Genomic DNA, 18,438 nt, shown 5'->3' with positions numbered 1-18,438 from the left:
CGCGCCATTGACAGTTTAAATTTAAATTCCTACTAACCACTAACAGGGTTTAATATGAAAATTTAAATATAAATGACAGAAATAATATTTTGTAAAATTTTTTTAACTCATTGACCGTGTGTTTTTTAAATGTATTATATAATGTTGAAAATAAAAATAATAAATAATTCATGTTCGAATTTTCTATTGTATACATTTACTTTATTAAATAATTACAGCAATGATTATATATTGATAAATGCAAAATAAAAATTAAATATCAGTTCAATTTAATTATTTATTCCGATTTATCGCATATGTTTTATTAAAAAATATTTTGTTTACTTTTTAACCTTTTTTTGGTCCCTCAATAACTATATACTATTATAAAATGTAAAGTAACACGTTGATTATGTGAATATTATTATTTTATATAAAAAATATCAATATAACTGAATAATTAATTATTATTATTTTTATTATTATTATTATTATTATTTTAGTTAACTAGCTTTGGTGGTGATCATTACAAGATACTGCATGTTTTTGACTGAAAATAATCATACAATAATATTTAACACACAATATATTATATAGATGGTCAAAAAGACAAAAATATAAACACACATAGACACATACTTTAGCTTTTTCTATTGGTTCAATAGATGATGATGAGTTTGTGAGATTTTCACTAACTTGTTGTTTTTTATTCTTAAATAATTTTATTATTTTACCTAAAATGTTAAAAAAAAATAATAATAAATAAATAATTTATTATTATACAATAAAATTTGAATTAATAAATTAATACTCAAAAATAAAAAAAAAAAAATAAAATATTAAACCTGTACGTGGAAGCGGTGATTGAATAATATTATTATCATCTACATTATCGGCTATTATGTTAATTTTTTCGTCAACTTTATCAGTTATTTTATCTTTTAAATGATCATCAACATTTTGTTCAAAAACAGTATGTTGTAATATTTTAGTATCATCAATCGCAATTGTTTCGTCAGTATCGGCTTTGGATTGTGCTGATGATTTACTTTTTATACTCGATGTTTTTTTATTATCTGACGTTATTGATGAAACATCATCATTATCATCATTATTATAATTTATATCACTATCATTTTTAATTGCATCATTATTCATTATGGATTTTATTTTTTTTTCATTTTTATTACCAGAACAACTGCTTTCCCTTGATGATGGTAAACTTGAAATAAATGAAGGGGTATTAGTTTTATCATCATTATCAATTTTTTGTCGTGGTGGTTTAAGAGGCGGTGATGTCAATGATACTGACGTTACCGGTAAAGATACTGATGATTTTTCAATTGTTATGCTTTCATCATTTATTTTATTTACCATGTTATTATCTTGTTTGTTTTCTTTATTATTTTCACAATCTTTTTCTTTGTTTTCTATAATACCTCTATTTACATCAAGTTGATCATTGTAAGACTTTGGTCTTATTTCTATAGCCGATGTGTTTACTTCAGCTTTTGTGTCTATTTCATCTTTTATCAGATTGTTTTTGTTATTATTATTGTTACTATCATCATTTTCAATGTTATTATCATAATTACAATTAGTATTGTTATCATTATCATCATCATCATTTTTTAATTGATGATTTTTATTTGACAATAATGTTGGTGTATCACGTTGGTATGTTGTTTTAGGTGATTCTGGTTTTTCAATATTATCATCAGTTTTATTTAAATTTATTAATGATACTTGTGTTGAATCGTTTAATATTTCAGCCAGTTCAATTTCACTTTTTTTAATTTGATTTTTAGATTCATCTTCCAAATTTATAGCATCATCATTTTGGATACGATTAATTGGAACTTTTAACGGTGGCAATGAATTTATTTTCTATAAATAAATAAATAAATAAATAAATAAATATATATATATTACGAAAAAAAAATATAAATTTTAAATAATTACCGTCTGCTTTAAATTTTCATTATCAGTTTCAGAATTTTTTTTTCGTCCAACTAGAATTGTATGACATCCACCGCAAGCAACCTTTAATATTAAATTTGATAATAAATAATAATTATTAATATTTTTTAATTTTAATTGTAATTAATATATCTTACATTCGTTACAATAAGTTCTTCATATTTTGCAACATATGTTAATTCATATACATTATTTTCATTTTCTTCAAGGCCTAGTTTACCATGTCTACCATCACCACACATGAAAAGTTTGCCAGATTCTTAAATTTAAATATATAAAGACAATATTAGAAATTTGACTTATTCGTTTTTATTACTTGCTTTTTTATTTTATTCTATTTTGTTTTTAAGTGTAATTATACCTGTAATAATAGCAACATGACTTTCTCCACAAACAATTTTTTTAATAATTTCTTCTTTAAGATTATTACATGGAAGTTGCTTAGGAGTTTGTATTTCTGTTATATTAGTACCCATTCCTAATTGTCCACTTGCATTACTACCAGTGCAATAAATATCACCATTTTCTATAAAATAATAATAATAATTATTATTTTATTTTAAATAATAAAATTAAATTGTAATTAAAAATTTTATTATTCTCATTATTATTATAAATATTTAATTACCACCAAGTAAAAGTGTATGGTGACCACCGCAAGCAACAGATATAACTGATACTGGTAATTGCATTTGTTTAGGAGCAATTTGAGTTCTGAAGTCTAAGGCAATCCCAAGTTTTCCACTTTCTGCTTCACCACAGATATAAATAACTCCACTCTCTACAAATTAAATAAATAAATAATCTTTTTTTTATTTCAATTAATAAAAATTTATGTACGTCAAATATATATATATATTTATATATATATACTCTATAAACATACTAGTAAGAAATGCAGAATGATAATATCCAGCGCTAATTTGTTTAACTGGCTCTGGTAAATTAACTTTAGTGGGTTTATTAATTAAACCAGAAGTACCAGGCAATCCAAGCTGTCCTTCTAAATTACTACCCCATGCTAAAACATCTCCATCAATAGTAAGTGCTAAAGAATGATGAGATCCTGCAGCAATTTGAAGGATTTTAGATCCTACTTTGTTACTATCATAAATAACAACTGGTAAGGTTGAACTATCACTTGTCGAAATTTGTCCACGCCCTAGTTGTGATTCCTGATCGCTACCACATGCTAAGAGTTTTTCATGTCCTATATTATAAAAAAAAAATTAAGAGTATACAAAGATTTTTTTTTCTAAATTTTTATTTGAGTGAAATAATTATTATTGATTTATTACCGGTACATATTAAAGTATGCGCCCTTCCACATGCCACGTGTGTTACTTTTTCTGGTTTTAATACTGATGATCAGTCATAAAAATGAAAATAAATAGCTTATTATTTAAATATTTAGACATCATGTTTTAAAATTTTTAATTAATAATAATATAATATCCATCTATATTCACAGCTTAATATTACTTTTAAAATTTATAATTATATATAAGTCTAAAACATATGGAAATATCTCAGTAAATGATGAATATTAAAATAAAACAAAAAAGAAAAAAACAATTACGTGCTTGATTTATAATATGATTATTACTAACTTTTTACGCACGAAGGTTTGCTGACGTGATTCTTATGGCCGAGGCCTAACTGACCCCAATCGTTGCTCCCAAAAACAAAAAGTCTTCCACTTTCTTTATAAAAATATTTAAAAAAAATAATCAAATATATTATTATTATTATTATTATTATTATTATTATTAGTATTAATTTATAAATATAATAGACAAGTAAAACAAAAATAATTATCATTATACATTTATTTTTTGAATTCAAATACTTAAATAATAATTGTTTAGAGTAAATACTTAGTATATATAAATTAATAACTTGATAGATTAAGCGAAATAAAAAAAAATCAGTATCAATATTATATATATAAGGGTAAGTAAGATGAGTAGAGAGAATATGTAACACTAGTCCTGTATTATTATATTTACATATGGTATATTTTGTTCAAATGCGTGTAAATATCGATCTAGTGGACAATACTGTTGGCTATCTTCTGCTATGCACAGATACAGAGTTAGAGTGAACAGAATTATATTACATATATTATATAGATACATGTACATATATATACATTTTACCTATAATAGAACATGTGCTATACATAATGTATATCGCATCCTGCAGTTAACTATTCATCATTATTAATGTGTTATTGTGTATTGTGTATACTAGATTTCGATCCTTATATTTTACTCACCAAATATGTTGTATTTATTTTTTAATTTTAATTAATACCAAAATTGAATAAAATAATAAAATAGTAATAACTAATAATAAAATAAATGAATGATTATATTTATTGTTAATACTTTGAACTTTTGTTTCAAATTCAACAATAAAATTTTCGAAAATAAAATATATCTTAGTAAATATAATTAATTCAATTCAAATTAAAAATTAGATACAACATTTGATTATGTTATATTTATGTTACATAGGTCAACATTAAAAAAAAAAAATGTCATTAAAGTTATAATCCATATATATTAATGTATGTAAATAACATTTAGGGTATCTTATACGTAATATACAATCTAAGTGGTCACTGAAGGATTAATTGATAAAAATTTAAAAAAGTTAAGTATTAATTACTTACGACAAACAATAGCGGAATGTTCATCACCACACGCAATACTAACAACCGGATCTTTTCGTATGAAAAAATGTGATGCAATATTATCAGCAAATCGACTACGACCCAGTGTAAAAACAGCACCAGTTTCTAATAAAAATGATAAAAATTTTTGATATAATATCTAAGTATTAAGTTTAGTATAAAATGAATAATACAATTTTTAATATAAATATTAAGTATTATCAAATCAATAATGATAGGTGATATAAAACAATAATATTTAAGCTTATATGTAATTTTAACTCTATTAAAATGTCATTGGCTTAAGGAACTTTATTTATTTTAGTTTTTTTTCTTTCTATTTTTTTTTTTATTGATTATAAAGTATAATAACATCTCATACTTGTGCAGTATATATAATGTGACAATTATTCATATGAATTATGCTCGTAATACATTATGATCTGACACTTTAGCTTTTTTTTTTAATTTCAAAGGCATGATAAATTATTTATTAAACATAAAAAAAAGTTATTATAATTATTAATTTAATGTATGCGTATTTTTTTTTTTTTTTTTTTATAAATGAGATTTTAAATTAAGATATGCCCATGGTTTATTTTTATTTCTTACTTGCTTTTTTAATATTTATGAGACCTTAATTTTTTTCTATTTCTATTAAGACGCGACCTTGACAAAAATCAAGAAATCTATTACTTTTATGATACCATCTCGCAATATTTTTTACAAACGTTGATAAATATAGCTTTGAACAAAGTTTATAATCTATTTAGAACTTAAATTTGTCTGTTACTTTTTTATTTTTTGTGATATATCGAGGAACGATATCATTGATTGTGAATCTGGCGGTCGAATACTGATGTACATTAATTAATTGTAATAAACTTTTATAAGTATTAAATATATCATTATCTAAATTATAACTTTTGAAATAAATGTTATAAATTGTATAATAATTATCATCTATCTGACTTATCAAAGTTAATAAACTAAACCCTCTATTAATATTATAACTCTATACTATCTCATTACTTTTTAACTGATACAATACATAATATTAGTCTATTTGTTGGCATATCTAACCATTAGATAATAAATTAAATCCGTTTGGTTACTCTTTTGAAGTATTATTGTTATTTATCTATTGTTTAAAATTTATCAGGCATTTATTTTTGAAAATTTGACGGTATGATAACACCCGGAGAAATAATAGCTAATAAAATTGGCTTATACTTATAGAAAATATTTTATCAAATATACTTAAATTATTGTCTATATTTAATTACTTAAAAATTAAATATATACTTTACTTATAAATTTATAAAAAAAATTTTGTGATACTATTGATAATATTTTCAGAACTTTTATAATCGTATTAAAACGAGATGAGAGTATATTGTGTAGGTCATCGATCTAGGAATTAAGTTCAATGTGCGCAAAAGTTATAAAAGTTTATGCATCTATAGATCTGAAGAAACAAAAATATATTAAAATATAAAAACTATTAAAAAGATAAGAAATTACTTCTTAAAATTAAATATATTATTAAATAATTTTCATTAATACATACAATGTGTAAAGCAATTTTTGTAAATAATTATGATAAAAATATGAATAAGAATGTGTTAAATACTAATTAGTTATTTTAAACTCTAGTTAATTATAATAAATTGATAATTGCTTATTATGAAATTTAAATAAAATAATAAAGTGTCTGTACAATTAATTTAAGCGGTGCTTTTTGAAAATAAAAAAAGTGCTTTAATATATTACGAGCATAAATAATTTGTTTAATGTTACTTTTAAATTTCTTTATATTATATTATTATATTATTATTTATTTATTTTTTATTTTTTTTTTTTTTTACCGGGTATATTGTCTATATCAGGAAGGCCCATGTTTACACCTTGCGTTGTACAATCAGTAGACTAACTGCCGGTTTTTGAACACAGCGTAAAAGCGTGGTGGGAGCTTGGACTTTTATGTTGCTAAGCAACTAAAAATAATCAATTCTATAATAAATATATGTATATATTTATATATGTATTTTAGTTACTCGGTAGTAATACCAGAAAAATAGAAAAATTATGAACAACCAACTAAAGTTCACTATTATTTAGTCACAAAACATATTTAATAAACACAAAAACAAAGAATATATTTTTTTACGCACATTATTAATTCTACAAATTGATATACTTTTCTAATTATATTAGATTTGTGTTATAACAATAAGTTATTTATATTATTTATTTTAGTAGAAAAAATATTTTTTAATGATTTATTATATTTATTTCACTCTAGAAATACATAAATATTATATATACATTATAAATGCATATGTATATTAACTAAATCTTTTGATAAAATATTAACTTCTTATTTTAAGCTATTTTATATATTTATTATATTAGTCTGTATATTGTTTATTATTTATTTATAAATATATTAGAGATTATTACAAGTTAAATAAACTAATGAATAAAGAAAAATTAAGTAACGCTTAAAAATAGAGCGTTTATCAATAAATTTTAAAAATAACTGAATACTAAAAATTATTTTTCTAAATATTTATTAAATATCGATAATAATAATTATAATTATCGAATATCGCAGACTAGTGAATAATTTTATAATGAATTTAAAAAAAAATTATTAATCATCATGTTTCGGTTTTAGAGATAATTAGATCACCTGATTCTTGATAAGAATTAGTAATAGTTACTTTTTTTTTCTTTATTCAAATACCTGTATTACCTACTTATAATAACAACCTACATTAGAAGAGCAGCACAGCAGCAGCAGCAGCAGCAGTTTCAATGCTTTCAAAGTAAAGGTATTAGACATAGTCGATGTAGTCTAAAAACTTTAAAACTGGTTAAAACTATACAGAGTAGTGAAAGGGTGAGTACTCGAATTATAGGTTAACTTGGAAAAACATATTTGAATGCTGTTCCAATGCTGTTTGAATTGGTTTGAATGCCACACTAACACAAAATAATAGAGTAAAAATAATTTAAACAACGTTATAAATTATATATCATTTATTAGGTTATTTATTTTTTTTTTTCAATTAAAATTTGTTTTATGTAAAAAAGATTATGTCTACTTTTGATATAAAAAATAATGATGATTGTCCTCGTGGTCGAGGAGACGGTGGTAATTATTAAAATTACATATTAATATTAACAATAATGATTATTTAATCCTCCTCTTCTGATAACAACAGGTAAATATCATCATCACCATCATCGTCGTCGTCGTGGTGGTATTGGTGGTGGTAATAGTGGAAATAAAATTAAACAATATAATAATGATAATAAAAACAAAAAAAGATCAAGTAATGAATTAAACAATGTAAAAAGAACAAAATATGAGTCATCATCAAATCGTCTTAAAGAGATTGACATTGGAGTAAGTGAATTTATGGGTACCCATAAACACTTTACTGGTATTTTTAAAGAACGTTTTAGTGACTTTAATGTTCATGAAATAGATTGTAATGGAAAGATAGCAACATTAACAACCCAAGAAATTCCACCAGAACCGGAAGATGATATTGATGTAGACAAACTAAAAAAAAGTTTACCTATTGACATATTAGAAAAACTTGATAACTTTACCAATAGTGAGACTGATGATGTCGACAATCCAGTTACATCAATTGAAATTGATGTAACTAGCATTGATAAAGATCACCGGCGTAATATTCATACTATTGCAAAAAAAATAAAACAAGTTAATAGTCAAACTATTGATAGAGACAATAAGAAACTATTAGTTCTTACCAAAACAAATAACGACAGTAATAAAAAAAAAATTAATACTCTATACAAAAGTAAGAAACAAAAAATTTAAAAAATTGATATATTTTATTTTTTATTTTTATAATTATTTATTTATTTTATAGAATATGGATTCCATCGAGACATTCGTATTAATTGGTCTCTTCGTGAGGGTCCTTATTGCAAATTTATTTTACATAAAGTTAATCTTGATACAATGGATGCGTTAAATCAATTAGCTGTTAATTTACGTATACGTCCTAATTTTTTAAATTACTCAGGAACAAAAGATCGTCGGGGGTGTACAACTCAGTGGGTTACTGCTAAACAAATTCATCCATCTTTAATTTTAGAAGCTGGAAAACGTATTCGTGGCGTATACGTTGGTAATTTTGAATTTACTAAAAATTCACTTAAATTAGGAATGTTAAAAGGCAATCATTTTACAATAGCTTTACGTAATATTACTACTTCTGATCAAGAAATTGAATCAGCAATTATAAATTTACGTGATTATGGATTTATAAATTATTATGGATTACAAAGATTCGGTAGTGTAGCAGCTATACCAACTCATGAAATAGGCAAAGCTTTATTAAAAGCTAATTATAATGAAGCTATTGATTTAATACTAAAACCACGTTCTGGCGATTATAAAGATATGGCTGATGCACGTGAAATTTATTATAAAACTAAAGATGCAAGTAAAGCATTAAAATGTATCAATAGATTAGATAAAATAGAAGCTAAATTATTAAAAGGTATTGAATTAAATGGTATATCTAATCCACAAGGTGCTCTAGATTATATACCAAGAAATATAAGATTAATGTATATTCATTCATATCAAAGCTTTATTTGGAATCATATAGTATCACGTAGAATTCAAAAATTTGGACGCAAACCAATTGTTGGTGATCTTGTCTATGCTACTCAATCAAATTTAGATAAAAAACAACAACAAAAATTTCAAGTAAATGATGAAGAATTTAATGAAATACTAAATAATGATAATGATGATAAAATTGATATAGATTTTGAAGATGATGAAAAATCATTACCAGAAGTTAAAATTATTAATCAAAGTGACTTGTCAAATTATACATTTGCTGATATTATTATACCACTACCCGGACATAAGGTTATATATCCATCATATGCTAAAGTTTGGTATGAAGAATTTATGGATAAAGATAATTTAAATATAGATTTAAAAAATAAGAATAAAAAATATTCGTTAAGTGGAGCATATAGAAAAATTATTCAAGTACCAGATAATTTGTCATGGAAAATTTTAAGATACAATGATATTAATAGTGATTTAATTCTTTCCGATATTGATAAATTTCGAGGTAATGAAGAAAAGATTAAACAAATTTCAGGTACTTTTTTTTTTTTTTTTTTTATTTTTTTCTTCTGTATTTATTGATTATTCTTTTATCTATACTATTATTCATTTTATTTAAATAAATTTATTTGGTACTAAAGTTAAAGCTTGGTAAAGAATATAATTATTAAAATGAATTATATTATTATATTTTTTATATTCTTATTATAGAGGGTAAATATAAAGCTTTAATATTAGAGATGTCCTTAAAATCATCGACCTATGCAACAATGGCATTACGAGAAATTTTAAACCATGATACATCAGCTGAAACTCAAGCAGCTCAAACAGCTGCTTATCATCATGATGCTTCAGTTAACCAGCAGGAATTGAATGAAAAAAATGATTTTAATGATGAAAATGAACAGTTTCAAAATCAAGATATTAAAAAAGATAACGTAATTGAGTTAGAAAAAAAACAGCTAATGGAAACTGATGAGGCTATTGTTAAGGCATAAATAGGTAATAAAATTTAATATTCATTTAATTCAATTAATTTTTTTTCTTAATTATTTAAAATTTTTGCCATTATCTTGATCATATTCGTCAAGTATATATGCATAGCACTAAATGTTTAAATATATATATATATATATATATATATATATATATATATATATATATATATATATATATATATATATATATATATATATATATATATATTATAAATAAGTAAAAATTATTCATAAAAATTTAAATGACTAAAAAAGATTAAACACAAAACCAGCTTTGAAATAATAAATCATAAAAAAAGAGAGAGATAGAAAAAGAGAAATACGATAGAGAATACATATATATATTTAAGAAATATGTTTATTTCGATGTCTCAAATGTGTGCATAAATTTAGATATGTGTGAAATATAAACAATAAAGAATTAAAAATTTTTTATAAATTATAATTTTATCATAAAAAATAAAATAATCTAACAAATGTGTCCATCGCACGACATAAATAATTAGTTTTACGCTATTATTTCATTTGAATTTAAACATCATTATTTCATTAGTATTAACAAAATCTGTAAGTTAATACTAATCTATTTAAATTAGATTAATTATTAGGATTTTTGTTGTCGTTGTTTTTATTATTATTATTATTATTATTATTGTTGTTAGTTGAACTATGAGTATTTAATGAGCTGTCGATATTTGATGAGCTACTGCTGCTGCTGCTGCTACTACTACTTTTACTAGTATTTATTGGTTCATCAACTTTATTATTTATTGCATGCTGTTGAAATTGTGAATTCTCGTTTGTTTTATGTATGTGTATATCAGAATTTTCAAAACTCTTACTCGAATGACTACTGATCTTTTCAGAATTTTTTTGATTATTTCCATAATTTATATCAGCAGAATTTTTATTGTCAATATTTATGTTGTTTTTTTTAATAGTGTCATTATTGTTAATATTGTTATTATTGTTATTTTTGTTAATGTTACTATTGTCGTTGATATTGTTGTTATTATTGATATTGTGGTTGTTTTTGTTAATATTGTGGTTGATGTTATTGTCAATATTTGCGTTGTTGTTTTTTTTAACAATGTCATTATTGTTATTATCGTTATTTTTGTTAATGTTGTTACTATTGTGGTTGATATTGTTGTTATTATTAATATTATGGTTGTTTTTGTTGTTATTGTTATTATTCATTTTATTGTTGTTGTTGTTAGTGTCTAAATTTTTTGGGACATTAATATTTGATGAGCTATCAATATTAAATGAACTGCTGCTGCTGCCGCTGTTACTGTTACTGGTACTGTGACCATTAATTGGTTTATCAACCTTAGTATCCGTATTATGCTTTGATAATGATAAACTCTCGCTGATTATATGTTTATCAGTAATAACTGTAGAACTGCTACTTGATTCAGAATTCTTCTTATCATCTTTTAAGTTTTCGTTGTTATATAAAATTTCGTTTTTTTTTATACTGGGTAATTCTTTATCCACTGATATTACTCTATCATTATTCAATTTAACATGCTTATCTGAAAAAACATAATTGTTTAAAAATATTTACAAAAAAATAATAATAATAACAATTTACCATTTCCATACTGTTGTTGAACATCATTATTTGTAATAATTGGTTCATCTGGGCTTTTTTTCATAAAATTAAAATTTTCGGTGATATTATTAAAATCAATAAAACTGGCAAGAAATATTGAAACCACTGCTAATGTGATAGCCGTTAAATAACCTTTACCGGTATTTGAAAAAAAAAATTAATTATGTATTTATATAAATTTAATACAATTGATTAACTTACCTTTTATCGCCATTTTTTTTAACAATATTATAATTAATTATTAAAATTTTGCAGAATAATTATACTTAGTTATCAGACAGGTATCATATACCTGACCAAAAATCAACTGCAGAAATTACTTGTTACTATAATGTTTAAAAGACAATAAAAATTTTTTTTTTTTAATTTTATTTAATTTTATACATTAATATTCATATAATAATTACAGACATATCTCAATCAATATAGGCCAGCATGAAGTTTTATCTGTATTCCATATGAATAAATTTACGTATGTTTATTTATAAAATTTAAAATTAATTTATTTAGTTGTTAATACAATACTTGAAATAAAAATGAATTATAATTTCTTTTTTTTTCTTTTGTTACAGGCTTTCATCATCATTTATGAATATAAAAAAAAAATTTCATTTATTTTTTTTATAAATTGAATATAAAAAATTATTATATTTTATTAATAACATGTGTAATATGAAATAAACAATGATTAATGAATATAACTATTTTGAGTTAATCCAAAATCCGAAGTTGTTTGAAATTTCATTTTCATATTATCTGCAAAATATTCTAATTCAAAAACAATTAATTCATTTTCGCCAGTATTTAAAAATACTCCAGGTACGTAAAGGGTAATTTGAGGGCCAGTTTTTGGCCAATATCGTCCAAGATTATGTCCATTTATAAAAATAATACCTTTACCCCAACCAGCTGTATTTAAATAAGTATCTAATGGTGGATTATTTTTGATTGTAAATATTGAACGAAGAAAAATAGGGCCATTTATTAAATTTCCGGTATCAACTTTAATATTTGTTAAATTTTTTAACGAAGGCATAGTATCCATTGAAAATCCAGTTATATTCCAATTAATAACTTGATTATTATTTATTGTGACATTAAAAATACCCTGTAATAAATATTTGATTATGTAAATATATTCATAATTAGATATATATATATATTGTACCTTCCAATCTTGTATAATATCTCCATAATTAAGATGTCCTTGATTTTCAACCAGTATTTTTAAAGATTTTCCATATGGATTTTGTAAAACAACATCATTTATTTTTAATGTACGGCTTAAGCAACCAGAAAGATAATTATTAACATAAACAAGTCCACGATCAGCAACATTAGCTTTTAGTATTGATGGATCTTTATGTTCAGTATTATAGTCAGTTTCATAAATAATAAATCCATGAGATAATTGTAATTTTTCAAAAGTCAATGGCAATATTGAATTAATAATAGTAGTAGATGCAAATAAATTTTTTGATTTATTATCAAAAAGCCGTAATATTGGTTGTAGAAAAATTGACCCGTAATTACCTTTTGGCGATACCGTTGGTAATGTTAAATTTGGCATTAAAAAAAACTTGAATAAATAAAATATTAATATTATAATATAAAATTCAAAATTTTGTGTTTTTAATTTATTATACAAAAAAAAAAAAAAAAAAAAAAAAGATACATATAGCAAGATACCTGAGCAAGTGTATCGCGTATTGCAAAATATTTATCTGTTGGATCTCCGGCTTCTGTTAAAGGTGCGTCGTAATCATATGATGTTATTTGAGGCCAATATTTATCACCTCCATTGGCACCTAATTGAAATTAAAATATAATATAACTGAAAAAATTTTTATTTTTTTACTCTTTATATAATTATAATCTATTGTTACTACCTGCAGTAAATCCAAAATTAGTACCACCATAAAACATATAAATATTAATAGAAGCATTTAATAATAACATCTGTTTTAATGTTTCAATAAAAATTTCAGTTTGTACTGTTTGAAATGATTCTTCCCAATGCGTTAACCAACCAGAATAAAATTCCGAATTGACAAGAGGTCCCTATTGATAAAAATATATATTAAAAATAAATAAATAAATAATACATATAGATGTATAGGTTTATATATAATATTAAAAATAGTAAAGATAAATACACTTGGTTGATATTTTCTCATTAATTCGAAATTATTAGTTACATTTGTTGAGGTACCAAAATCAATAGTTGCATAAGCACCAGAAACTACACCACATCGTAAAAATTTATCACTTATTCCATCAGTCGTATATAAAAGTGCATTTGATCCAATATTTCGTAAAATAATGTCCCGTAAATTTTCACGATATGTCAAATCACAGGCATGAAAACTACCGTATTCATTTTCTATCTATACAAAAAATAATGTAACAATGTTTATATTTAATATAACAAGATTGTAACAAAATCAAAAGTTGTTTGTAATACTTGGACCATAATGATTGGACCACCGTTTCCTCGGAGTAAGTGTTTAATTTTTTTGAAAAGTTGATTAAAATATATTTCTACATAACGCATGTAACGTTCATCGTTTGTACGCATTTTTATATCAGGTACTAAAGTCATTAACCATGAAGGTAAACCGCCCTAAAGATATATATATATATATATATATATATAGTTAATTAATTATTTGTATTTTGCCATGCAAATGATAATAATAATGACGAATTAATCACCAAATCTCTTCGGCACAAATATATGGCCCAGGCCTTAATAAAACAAAAAGATCTTCTTCCTGTGCCATTGTTAAGAATGTAACAATATCAGCTTCACCAGTCCATTCCCATGTGTTTGGTCTTGGTTGATGAAGACTCCATTCAACATACCTGTATACAACATAATTATATGTATAATACAATAATATATAGTTGATTATAATGTAATTGAATGAATTATATGAATAAAAATATAAAGAATAGTACGTCGAAATGGCATTGAGACCAGCAGCTCTTATTTTTCGTAATCTGTCTCTCCAGTATGCTCTTGGTGTACGAAAGTAATGAAAACTTCCTGATACATATTGGAAAGGTTTGCCATCTAACATAAATTGGTTATTTTCATAATCAACATCAAAACTATAATTTGGCTTGAGTAAATGAGTTTCCTAAAAAAAATTGAAAAATTAAAAAAGAAATAATAAGATATAGTTTGGATTGGTATACAAAGCACACAAGAATTTTCGTTGATTGATTATTTAACAATACTCGGTATGAGATGACATAAAATTTATCATTAGATTAATAATATCTTTATAATTATATCGTTTTCAACATTTTTTTTAAAATGCAGCAAAAAGATTAGTAAACAAAAAATACCAAGTGTAAATGAATAAAATAACAAAGCAAGGTAAATATAAAATTTATATTAATAACCGTAAAAAAATGAATAAAAAAATTAAATTATGTTGAAATCATATTAAAATTATAAATAAAATATAAAATATATCATAAAAATAGGTAGTGAATAACTGAATAAATAATTACGTACGTTGATTATTTGAGCTTGATTTGAAATTGGTATAAAGTCACCAGCCACATAATAATAATTAATGAGAATTAATGTATTTATTAAAATAAGAATGAATTTAAATTGGTACATAATGTTTGTGTTATAATTTACTGTGAGCAGAATATATGTATAAAAATTGATATTCTGCAAAGTAAAAAAAAAAAATGGAAAGTAGGAAGAGTTGATGGTGACTATAAATCGTTGACTGATGTAAAAATAACAGTACAGTTATTGTATTACTGAGGTCCAAGTGATGGGGTATAGTAGTGGGGACGTGTTTGTAGCTATATGTGTCAGTTGATAAATAAGCTTTATCATAAGCAAAATATGTTGAAATTTGAACTATTCAGTCGAATTATCGAAGTTGATGATATATAATACTTAAAAGATTAAAACGAACCATGTATCACAGCAAGTGTATATTGTTAAATTAAAATTCTCATAGCTAGTTAAAAGAAACTCTTGATAAGTAAGCGAATATTATTATGAAATATACAAACAGAAATAAATGCTGCTGCAAGAAGAATGTTCCATGATGCAAAGACATGAAGAGTGTGATCCTTAGTTATCTTCGTTCATCCTGATTTATCCTAATATACGTTTCGATTCGAAAAATAAATTATTCCTAGGATATTTTTAGGCTTTTTTTTAACTAGATGGCATCATAATAGAAAAAATGTTATTGTTATGCTGAGGTTATTTCCATCAGAACAAGAGTTACAGGCTACTCTTCATAAAATGTCATCTCCTTCGATGTTTTATCCATCTCCACTGAAACCTAATATAGGTCTCAGATCAAAAAATAAATTGTTCCCAGGACTTTTTTTTATGGCTTTTCCTACTAGAGGGCATCAAAATGAACAAAAAACGTTTATATTGTGATGGGTTATCCCCAACAGGAGCAAAGTTACGAGCTACTCTTTATAGAACATCATCGTCACCATGTCCACATGTGACTGCAAGGAATCTTCGAGACCGGGGATATTATCAAAGGGGTCAAAGAAAAAAACTTCAAAAAAAAGTTCAAAAAACGTCTTGAATTAGGTGGAATCAAGAAAAAATGGGTAAAAACAGGGAACAGGACAATTTCGAGAGTTGGACCGAGTGTTCTGTTGTGCATGGGGCCGAAGGCCCCATGCTGGGGGTGGTCCGATAAATATTTGGTCAAGTTCCCTAGTAGTTGGCGTTCCCTGAGAGACGTGATCAACATGGAGGAATGAGTAGTTGGTCAGATTCCCTAATAGGTAGCGTCTCCTAGAAGACGTAATCAATACGAATAAATAAGTAGTTGGTCACATTCCCAAATAGACACCGTCTCCTAGAAGACAGCTAATGTGACAAATAATGTCCTTTCCCTTTCACATCCCCGTACTTTTCTAAGTTTTTTATGAGGAAAAAAGTTGAAATTCCGTTAAAAATGATAAAAGAAATGTCTAAAAAAGTTGGAAAGAACTTAGAAAAAATTTCCAAAATTTCTAAAATTTCAAAATTTTTTTTTTAATGATTTTTGAGTTTTGTGAGTGTCAAACGTCGAGGTCAGTTATGGACCCCTCTCGCCTCCCCGCACCCACCTTACGACGAGTATTTGGAGCCTCGGCCCTCTCGATTTCCTCGGGCATATGAAACTTTATTAAAATTATGGTTAAATTGAGCGGAAATTATCTTCGAAGATATTGACAAAGTTGTAATAAAAAAGTGTCGGAGGGGGTAGAGAAAAATGTTGTCTATAAAAAAAAAAAATAAATTTGGGGGTGGGGGTAATTTTTTTTTTTTGAAAAAAATGATCGATTTTCGAGCAAAATTTAAATAAAAATCCGAGTTGATTTTGTTATTTTCTGTCTAGTTTCAGGAAAAGTGGTCGGAAAAAATTGAAAAAAAAAAAAAAAAAGTTCGAAAAAAGTGTAAATTTAGGTGAAATCGAGTGAAAATGGATAAAAACCGGGAACGAGAAGAATGTGGGAATGTGACCAAGTGTTCTGCGGGGCACGGAGCCGAAGGCCCCATGCGGGGGGCGGTCGGCCTACGGCCGCCCGCAATAACCGGCCTTTGGCCGGAAGATTGTAGGCGGCCTTCGGCCGCTCAGGGGGGCGGTCCAAGAAAAAGTTTGGTCACGTCCCCAATTAGACAGCGTCCCCTAGAAGACGTGACCAACATGGAGACGTGTTCATGTCAGATTCCCTTTCCCTTTCCTTTTCACATCCCGTACTTTTCTAAGTTTTTATGAGGAAAAAAGTTGAATTTCCGTTAAAAATGATGGAAAAAATGTCTAAAAAAAGTTGAAAAAAACTTAAAAAAAATTTCCAGAATTTCTAAAATTTTCAAAATTTTTTTTAATGAAATTTTGAGTTTTGTGAGTGTGAAACGTGGGGGTCAGTAATGGATCCCCCTCCGCCTCCCCGCGGCCCACCCTACGCCGAGTATTCTAAGCCTCGGCCCCCTCGATTTTCTCGGCCATATGAACTTTATTAAAATTATGGTTAAATTGAGCGGAAATTATCTTCGAGATATTGACAAAGTTGTAATAAAAAAGTGTCTGAGGGGGTATAGAAAAATATTGTCTATCAAAAAAAAAAATAAATTTAGGGGGTGGGGGTAATTTTTTTTTTGGAAAAAAAATGATCGATTTTCGAACAAAAGTTAAATAAAAATTCGAGTTGATTTAGTCATTTTTGATGTAGTTTCGGAAAAAGTGGTCGGAAAAGAAAGTTCAAAATGGAGTTCGAAGAAAGTGTAAATTTAGGTGAAATCGAGTAAAAACGGGTAAAATCCGGGAACGGGAAAAAACGTGGGAATCTGACCTAGTGTTCTGCGGGGCATGGGCCGAAGGCCCCATGCGGGGGGCGGTCGGCCTACGGCCGCCCGCATTAACCGGCCTTCGGCCGGAAGATTGTAGGCGGCCTCCGGCCGCCCAGGGAGGCGTCCAAGAAAAAGTTTGGTCACGTCCCCAACCAGACAGCGTCCCTAGGAGACATGACCAACATGGAGAAATAAGTTCCTTTCCTTTTC

At 25.5% G+C, this 18,438-nt stretch overlaps 4 protein-coding genes across 5 annotated transcripts; 1 reads left to right on the top strand and 3 right to left on the bottom strand.

Moving 5' to 3' along the window:
- Positions 1-288: 288 nt before the first annotated feature.
- LOC103573429 (X-linked retinitis pigmentosa GTPase regulator) lies at positions 289-6,688 on the bottom strand. The gene is made up of 12 exons (XM_008552512.3): positions 6,505-6,688; positions 4,637-4,762; positions 3,570-3,662; positions 3,258-3,320; positions 2,846-3,169; positions 2,588-2,740; positions 2,321-2,485; positions 2,097-2,218; positions 1,942-2,022; positions 825-1,866; positions 619-713; positions 289-529 (listed from the first exon to the last, which is right to left on the bottom strand). The coding sequence occupies exons 1-12, from the start codon at positions 6,533-6,535 to the stop codon at positions 506-508; spliced, it is 2,319 nt and encodes a 772-aa protein (XP_008550734.2). The 5' UTR covers positions 6,536-6,688; the 3' UTR covers positions 289-505.
- A 766-nt stretch (positions 6,689-7,454) lies between these two features.
- Positions 7,455-12,546, top strand: LOC103573428 (pseudouridylate synthase 7 homolog). 2 transcript variants are annotated; one of them, XM_053740509.1, is made up of 7 exons: positions 7,485-7,541; positions 7,689-7,796; positions 7,867-8,475; positions 8,548-9,804; positions 9,981-10,271; positions 12,295-12,357; positions 12,458-12,546. In XM_053740509.1, exons 2-5 carry the CDS (start codon positions 7,739-7,741, stop codon positions 10,265-10,267), a joined length of 2,211 nt encoding a protein of 736 aa, XP_053596484.1. In that variant the 5' UTR covers positions 7,485-7,541; positions 7,689-7,738; the 3' UTR covers positions 10,268-10,271; positions 12,295-12,357; positions 12,458-12,546. The 2 variants fall into 2 exon arrangements, with proteins under 2 accessions (XP_008550733.1, XP_053596484.1); XM_008552511.3 differs by having other exon boundaries at positions 7,455-7,796.
- LOC128668186 (putative uncharacterized protein DDB_G0286901) lies at positions 10,506-12,285 on the bottom strand. Its single transcript, XM_053740510.1, has 3 exons — positions 12,087-12,285; positions 11,865-12,017; positions 10,506-11,805 (listed from the first exon to the last, which is right to left on the bottom strand). The coding sequence occupies exons 1-3, from the start codon at positions 12,097-12,099 to the stop codon at positions 10,865-10,867; spliced, it is 1,107 nt and encodes a 368-aa protein (XP_053596485.1). The 5' UTR covers positions 12,100-12,285; the 3' UTR covers positions 10,506-10,864.
- LOC103573427 (beta-galactosidase) lies at positions 12,481-15,661 on the bottom strand. Its single transcript, XM_008552510.3, is given in 10 exon segments — positions 12,481-12,993; positions 13,054-13,464; positions 13,575-13,693; positions 13,775-13,946; positions 14,042-14,272; positions 14,350-14,508; positions 14,601-14,611; positions 14,614-14,750; positions 14,847-15,028; positions 15,412-15,661. Coding segments are annotated over 10 exon segments (1,953 nt in total). The 5' UTR covers positions 15,523-15,661; the 3' UTR covers positions 12,481-12,573.
- Positions 15,662-18,438: the final 2,777 nt, after the last annotated feature.

The sequence above is a fragment of the Microplitis demolitor genome, chromosome 7, assembly GCF_026212275.2.
Source record: "Microplitis demolitor isolate Queensland-Clemson2020A chromosome 7, iyMicDemo2.1a, whole genome shotgun sequence".
Lineage (NCBI taxonomy): Eukaryota > Metazoa > Arthropoda > Insecta > Hymenoptera > Braconidae > Microplitis > Microplitis demolitor.
This window is presented reverse-complemented; position numbering and strand designations above follow the sequence as displayed.

Excerpts from the sequence above, each read along its gene's own strand:
- LOC128668186 (XM_053740510.1), bottom strand. Across the intron at positions 11,806-11,864 it reads TCAACAACAGTATGGAAATG|ATAAGCATGTTAAATTGAAT; the intron begins GTAAATTGTTAT and ends ATGTTTTTTCAG.
- LOC103573429 (XM_008552512.3), bottom strand. The coding sequence starts at position 6,535 with ATGGGCCTTCCTGATATAGACAATATACCCG. Across the intron at positions 4,763-6,504 it reads TGATATAGACAATATACCCG|AAACTGGTGCTGTTTTTACA; the intron begins GTAAAAAAAAAA and ends CATTTTTATTAG. Across the intron at positions 3,170-3,257 it reads GCATACTTTAATATGTACCG|GACATGAAAAACTCTTAGCA; the intron begins GTAATAAATCAA and ends TTTATAATATAG.
- LOC103573428 (XM_008552511.3), top strand. The coding sequence starts at position 7,739 with ATGTCTACTTTTGATATAAAAAATAATGATGATTGTCCTCGTGGTCGA. Across the intron at positions 7,797-7,866 it reads TCGTGGTCGAGGAGACGGTG|GTAAATATCATCATCACCAT; the intron begins GTAATTATTAAA and ends TGATAACAACAG. Across the intron at positions 8,476-8,547 it reads AATTAATACTCTATACAAAA|AATATGGATTCCATCGAGAC; the intron begins GTAAGAAACAAA and ends TTTATTTTATAG.